Source organism: Branchiostoma floridae, unplaced genomic scaffold (assembly GCF_000003815.2).
Source record: "Branchiostoma floridae strain S238N-H82 unplaced genomic scaffold, Bfl_VNyyK Sc7u5tJ_1511, whole genome shotgun sequence".
Classification (NCBI taxonomy): Eukaryota; Metazoa; Chordata; class Leptocardii; order Amphioxiformes; family Branchiostomatidae; genus Branchiostoma; species Branchiostoma floridae.
The window spans coordinates 80,672-88,023 of record NW_023365735.1 but is presented as its reverse complement, the minus strand read 5'-3'; the positions used below and the strand labels follow the sequence as shown (position 1 = coordinate 88,023).

At 40.1% G+C, this 7,352-nt stretch overlaps 1 protein-coding gene across 7 annotated transcripts in view; it reads left to right on the top strand.

The window, feature by feature from the left end:
• LOC118407959 (synapse-associated protein 1-like) overlaps window positions 1–7,352 on the top strand; it is an 11,798-nt gene extending 4,446 nt beyond the window's left edge. For 2 of the 7 annotated variants that reach the window (XM_035808548.1, XM_035808546.1), the window contains 8 exons: window positions 123–262; window positions 768–913; window positions 1,810–1,853; window positions 2,327–2,377; window positions 3,272–3,428; window positions 5,314–5,328; window positions 6,160–6,206; window positions 6,599–7,352. In XM_035808548.1, coding sequence (XP_035664441.1) covers window positions 123–262; window positions 768–913; window positions 1,810–1,853; window positions 2,327–2,377; window positions 3,272–3,428; window positions 5,314–5,328; window positions 6,160–6,206; window positions 6,599–6,691 — 693 coding nt within the window. In that variant the 3' untranslated portion in view covers window positions 6,692–7,352. The remainder of the gene's footprint in view (window positions 1–122; window positions 263–767; window positions 914–1,809; window positions 1,854–2,326; window positions 2,378–3,271; window positions 3,429–5,313; window positions 5,329–6,159; window positions 6,207–6,598) is intronic. The other 5 variants (XM_035808553.1, XM_035808550.1, XM_035808547.1 and 2 more) reach the window with 4 other exon arrangements.

The window sequence follows — 7,352 nt, the reverse complement described above, 5'->3', positions numbered from 1 at the left end:
CACTTTATACATATGTACTCATTCCTAGGTTTTAGTCACCAAAAGTATTACACTTTCAGATACCACCTCTAAAACCCTGCTATGAATGACTGAACAAATGAATGAATGCTATGTCTCTCCAGGACAAGAGGAACTTCATGAGGAACCCTCCTGCCGGCGTGCAGTTCCAGTTTGACTACGAGGCCATGTTCCCCGTTGCCATGGCAACACTTCAGGAAGACTCCAACCTCCAGAAGATGAGGTTCGAGCTGGTCCCTAAACAGTAAGTAGTTTCAGCTGAACTTCCATGCTGGTCCCCAAATACTTCAGTACTACAGTAACTTCATGTCACTATTGATCAATTATCATATTTTCATTGGGTCATTTTTAACCATCAGAGCTCTTTATGAAATGCATCAGCCAATCCTAGCGCTGTGGATCTCTATTAGCAATTTAGTTCTTAATTAGCCAATTATCCATTCATATCAGTGACTCATTGACCAATGCTATTCATCTAGATTTCTATCGACCAATCATGACAAATCGTAGTCCTCTAAATCTGTATTGATCAATCACAGCCCTTTACTTCTCTATTAGCCAATCACAGCCCTTAAGTTCTCTACCAGCCATTCATATCAGTGACCCATTTACCAATCCTAGTCCTTTGGATGTCTACTGACCAATCACAGCCCTTCATTTCTCTATTGACCAATCACAGCCCTTAAGTTCTCTATCAGCCAATTATATCAGTGACCCATTGACCAATCCTGTCCCTCCGTTCCTTGCAGGATAAAAGAGGAGAACTTCTGGAGGAACTACTTCTACAGGGTGTCACTGATCAAACAGTCCACGCAGCTGTCCTCCATGGCGCAGGACAACAGCAAACCCAAGGAGCCAGACAGCAAGGAAACACCGCAGGAGGAAGGCAAGAGAGGTACTTCTGGTGACTTGCACGGGTTTTCACGTTCCTTACCTCTTTGACTAGATACCGGTGCAATGGCCTAGTGGGTAGAGTGTTTGCCTTGCATTTGGTAGGTCCTGAGTTTGATCCCAGTAGAGCCATACCAAAAACTTTAAAAATGGTACATGCTGGTTTCTCTGCTTAGCACTCAATATTCGGGAAAGAGCATGGAAGTTGAACACACGCCACTATCAGTGGACTAGCCCCCTGCTGTAGTGCTTGCACAAAGTTGTGCTACTGAAATGGAGATGGGCACCGCCCTATGCGCCATCAGGCGTGACAAGGACTTTGACTTTTTTTACCTTTCTGACTTGGTACCGAATGGCTGAGTGGCAAATCTAGCGGGTTTGCATTCCTGAGAGTTCCTGTCTAGATGTTGTGCCCTGGGGAAAGGCACATTGCACGACTTCCCACCCTCCACCCAGGTGTAAAAATGGGTACCTGATTTTCAGGGCTCAAAATTCATTTTTGGGAATAGGTGCACTGGTGCACCCAACCTAGAAAATTGGGTGCACCAAAATATTTTTGGATGCACCACATAAAATAAAGTAGAATATCAGAATATCCTAATTGCAAACCTACTAAATTAGTAATTTGAACAGAGCTCTTCAGAAATCAGAAGTACTATGACAGTCATTCTATTATCTTTCTAATACACTGTACATAGATGTCAAGAATATGGTGTTTACTTAGTTAAATGCTATGGGACTACCTTTGCCTTTACCTTACCTTTCTTCTATGCAATTTCTAGAAACTCTAGCCACCCACAATGTGGCAAAATATCTTCAATCTGTAATAAATCTTTACGTCAAATATCTGTAGAAGTACTGTCTTTTTGGTAACATGTTCTTGTTTTGTCCATCCTGTAGAAAAGACACCACCACAAAGTATAGAGGGAGGAACAGGCTCCCAGGTAAGAGCAAGACTGGAGAAATTTGTGCTCGAGTTTCCAGTGTTTGAATCTTGTCAATCCATGCTTAATTCACAAATTGAAGCCGTCCTTTGTGCAGTTGCTAGTACTTGTACATTTGTATACACAGGCATTGTATATTACATATTCTGACTCTGTGAATAGATGGCAGCAATACAATGGCTTCAAGTTGCAATTTCTTCATCCAAATTTTATTTTAAGTGTGAAGGTGTGGCATTGTTGACTGACAAAAAGCATTGTTTCAGGGTGTTCAATCCATGCATCACTCACAAATTGAAGCTGTCCCTCTTGTGGCTGCTGGTGTGCATAAACAGATACACTTGTGAAAGAAAAGAGCAATACATGCATACATTCTTCATACAAATTTTCATAAGAGGATGTGTTAAAACATTTGAAGGCACAACATCTTGTGAACCGACCAAAAAGATTTGAAGCCATGTTGTGTTTTCCTGCAGTTGGATGGGGATTCGTCAAGTTCCTCCTCCCACGGATTTGAACATCTAGAAGTTAGTACTTTTGTACTTAGTTAAGAAGACTGTGGCTTTGCTTGAGACAAGCTCTTGGAATTGCTTTGTGTGTCCCTCCTCTGTCTTTCTTGAGCTCATCTTTAAGCAGGCGTATGGAGGGTGGATGTGTGTGAAGGAAAGAAACCCCAGAAACCTCAGACAGCAACCCCAGAAACATCATGACTTTCCCTCCCTTTAGACTATCCATTTTTCTACTCAGAAACGTGCTCATGACTTATACAATATGCTTATACATGTAGGTGTTTCTGCTAAAATGGGGTTGAGGTTTCTACTTTTATGGGTGTGGCATCTGACCAGCTGTCAGCCAATCAGAGAATTGCCTACCGGTAAATGTTTTCTTTAGTTAAAAGTGGATTCCCTGATTGGTTGACAGCTGCTAAGAGGCCACGTCCACAAAAGTAAAAATCTCAGCCCAGTTTAGCAGAACCTCCCAGAGATAATTTGTAAATTGTAAGGGCTGCAGTTGAGGTTCTGCAAAGGAGCATCTCTGTTTGAAGTCTATCATGAACTGTGATCATGCTTGGCTATATACAACCTAATGATGCCTATATCATAAAGGTGGCACCTAATTATAAGCTTTTCTTGTCCTCAGAACAGAGCTGTCTCCAGAACCCATCCCTCTGTCCTGGGAAAGAAATTTGATTGTTAGAGTAAATGTTTCACCTCATCTGTCCAAAAAATCTGAGCTTCATCATTCGGTAAAATTGAAAAAGTGTGTTTTCGTAAGCTTCAAATGTTAGACGTGACAACAAAAATTATTAATCCGGGCTGCCAATCAATAAGCAGGACAGAGAAAACTTCAAGGCAGCTGGAGACTGCTCTGCTTCAGACATTTGAAAGTCTTAACTGTCATGACCTCTGTCTCCCCTCCAGCCCCAGTTCGACCTTGGGCAGGAGGACCTTGGAACGAGCCCCTCTCAGCACGAGTTTGCGAGCGACGCGTTCGAGCACACGGAGGTCAGTGAAGAAGAGATGCAGAAGGCCATGGAACAGCTGGGCATGGACAAGAAGGACGAGACAACAGCTGATGGTACGGTTAATCTCATAAAGGTTTCACTTTGTATAAAGAAATACATAAGAACATGAACATAAAAGGGATGGACAAGAAGGATAGACAAAGGCTGATGGTGTTTCATTAGGTATTGTAGAGAACATCATTAAACCTTGAAAATACATTAAAAAATCCCACAACTTCCTAGAAGTTTCATAATTATGTATGATAGACTGCATAATGAAACATTAAAGATATGTTTCAATGTTAACATGAAAGACAATGAAAAAAAGGTCAGGAGACAGCTGATGGTAGGCACAGTGTCCTCAATGTTCCAAACTATCTTGTTAGATGAAACTTATTGGAATCGAATATAGAAGAGGTCTTTTTGTTGGATAGTTTAAACAATACATTGAGGTACAATTATAACGGGATGCTGTCAGGGTAACTGATGATTGGTCTGTGTTTAAAAAAACTGAACACGTGTAATGTAAATATTTTGTTTTTTGTCACACCTGTATGGTAGGCTGTCCCAACTGCTAGACCGTCCATAGTTGATACTGGATTTACACAAATGTACATATCTAGAGCTTAGAGACTGTATCAGCATTTCAAATATTAAGGTAGTATATCAGGGTGGCTGAGCAAAATTTCAAAATGATATTTTCCAAAAAATACCTATCAATGTTATTTTCTATGTAGTTCTATATTCATAATCTAACATACTTTCCCATCAAATGTACCTTTCTGTCTGTCAAAATTCAAGGTCAAAGTAGTTGTCTCAAATCATGCGAAAATTTCAAACTCATCATAACTTTTCAAACTTGATATCATTGGATAGGTCTTAGTAAAACAAATAGAATGGTTTTCATTTCAACAAAATCGGACATACCGTTAGAGAGTTATGGACGTTCAAAGGCATGAAAATTATGCATAATTTCTCTTGATCAGCTAATTAAATATGCAAGATTACAATATCTCCGTACTCATACAAGATACAAGAAAAAAACTTGGTGTACAGGGGTTTTATAATATGTTGATTTGAAATATTGTCCTGAACTTTATACATCTAGTTCAGAAATGATGAATAATCCTGAATAATTGAGTTCCAGGGGTAATAAAATCAGAGTCCACTAATTAAATATGCAAAATCACCATATTTTCCCTATCCTAAAGATACAAGAAAAAAAATTAGTATATGGGGGTTTTGGCACATGCCGAATTCAAATTTGACCTCAAAAACATCACTTTGGTCTTTTTACGACCTGTAAAAGTGGATTACGTCACTACTACCACAACAACTTGATTTTTATGGCCTAATTTTTGAAAAAAATGTTCATCGAAAATGGGTAAAATAAGTTTTATTATGAAATTTACCCTGTAAGGAATAACTTCGTGCGCTCCCGACGCAAAACGATGCTATTTAGTGCTCCCAAATTCTGTTAGCATAAGGGGTAATTAAAATTTCAGGAAAAAAATTACTAAAAAATCAGCATGACAAGATATGATAAAATCCACGCGCAGATCTATTCAAATCACTATTATGCACATTTCTGAAAAGTTTCAATAATAACAGACAAAATACAATCCAAAATTTAAGCTTTTTGGCCTTTTTTTTCTAAAAATGGGCGTGGCCTTAAATTAGTTGACGTCATTGTGACATCATACCAATTTGCATAAATTATCTTTATGCATTAGGGTACTACCTTAGAAAAAATCAAGGTCCATACATTATCTAAGATGGTAATTTTGGAAGACCAAAAACACCCACCAAAACTCCTCAGCCACCCTGAAATCCTACCTTAAGCAACAGCCATTTATTTCTGTTCCCAGCTTTCTTAGTTCTATACATGATTTTCTGTCTCCTTGATTTCTGTCATGGTTGTTCATTTTGCCCTTTGTTTGTTTCCTATGTTGACCACAGAAGGAGACCCAAAGAGTAGGTTGTTTTTTTGTTTATGGACGTTTATGGCACTCACAGGGAATGTGGCTCTCTTTAAAAAGTGGCAACTGGTTGCATATGCTTGTATTTAGTGGGGGCTATTTTGGGGCTTTTGTGAATTGGTGAATTCTGTGGCACCTTCAGTCAAGAGTGGCAGCATTCCCCTTTGCAGAGCCTCGCCTGTAACCTATACAATACACTGCTAAACCAGACTTCTTCTTTTGAGGGCATGGTACGAACCAGCTTTCAGCCAATCAGAGAACTGCCTAGGTAATCTGGATTCTCTGATTGGCTAACAGCTGGTTAGAAGCCACAGTGACAAAAGTGGAAACCTCAGCCTGGTTTAGTAGAGTCTCCCAAGGTCGTAAATGCATTAAAGTTCGCGGGGATTTAATTTCGCGGTAGCGGGGAAAAGGACTTTTCGCGGTGGATTTAAGTTCGCGGTAACACCATAGACTGCAATCTAATACCATAATAGAAAAATGTTCGCGGTGGTTTTAAGTTCGCGGTGAAGTGGTCACCGCGAAAACCGCGAACATTAATCCACCGCGAACATTTCTGCATTTACAGTATATTGCATAGGCTGCGGGCAAGGCTCTCCGTAGGAAAATGGAGTGGGTGATGTTTGGGAACTTGGGCAGTACAAAGTATTGCAAAGGGATTTTCAAGGTTTTGGTCAAGTCTTGAAGAGCTTAGTAGTCGGGATCACTTTCTTAAGTAGGAAAGGGTGTCTTTGCACTTCTTGATCACCATCTGTAGATGAACACCTGTGCATAAGAATGTTGTCATCTTGAATAGAGTCTTAACTAGTTCTAACTCCTTTTGCAGAGGAAGATGTGCCAGAGTGGGAGAAAGAGTTACAAAAGGAGCTGCAGGTGGGAAATTGTTATGTTTACCTTCGCAGAAGGTAGGCATATTGTTTTTGCCATGGCCAAGTCATACCAAAAACTTTCAAAGTTGTGTGGCCAAGGTATACAAAGGCAGAGATGGTGCTGCCCTATTCACCATTTGGTGCAGAAATGACTTTTGAGGTCTGCAGTCAATCTGCAGCCAAGAACAGTTCTTTATTGCCACAGCATTTTATGAATGAAACCAGCTCATTAATTTTCGCCTGATTTAAAAAAAAAACGAATTTTTTCCTCCTGTTTGTTGTAATGCCACGTTTTGTCACTCAATCTTTTTTTTCCATATTGTTTTTTTGGCACTATGTCATTATTTTTGCTTGCTGTGGCCTAATATCATAATTATGATCTACCCTTTTCCCCAGGAGTATGAGGTTGTGGACCAGGGGGCCAATGAACAGTGGGAGAAGGAGATAGAAGACATGTTGGGCCTGGAAGAGAACGAAGAGAAAAACTGAGCACCCCCTTTGTTACAATGGTACCATCCAGATGTCAGGCATATTTATTGTATAGATTGTTGACAAGTGGGCAATGCCACTATATATGGAAAGAGGGAATTATTCTTGAAAACAAATCTAAACGTGAGACCAGACAAGTTCAGCAACTTGCTGAATGGATTTTTGTACTGTTTTGGGACAGACTAATGACAAAAACTTACCCTATAAGTTACTGTAAGCTCATTGGGTATTTTAGCAAGTTTGTTTGTTCTTTCAGACCCTTGCAATGCCTAGTGGCACATAGCATTTTTAAAGGAAGGTGTTGCTAGCCCGTCTCCTTGAATGTGCTTGAGGCACCTTCTCAAATATGGGATCTCAATTTATGTCCCTTTTGAAAGAAGGGCGCAGCCCCAACCAAGATGCCCTACCTGGAATTGAACTTGAGTATCCCAGTTACCAACTAATTGGTACAAGGAGCTCAACTGTGAGGCTGCTACCAGTTGAGCCACAGGGACATCTATTTCCAACAAGTGGCAACACTTCTGCTCTTTTCTATTGTTCTGTGGGGGAAGAAGTCCATTCAACAAGTTATCGAATTTGTCAAGGCCTGAGTGTAGCTAAGATTGACTCAAATGTACTAGCTCAGGAGACCAGAAATCAGAACCACAACATTCCTCCTGAA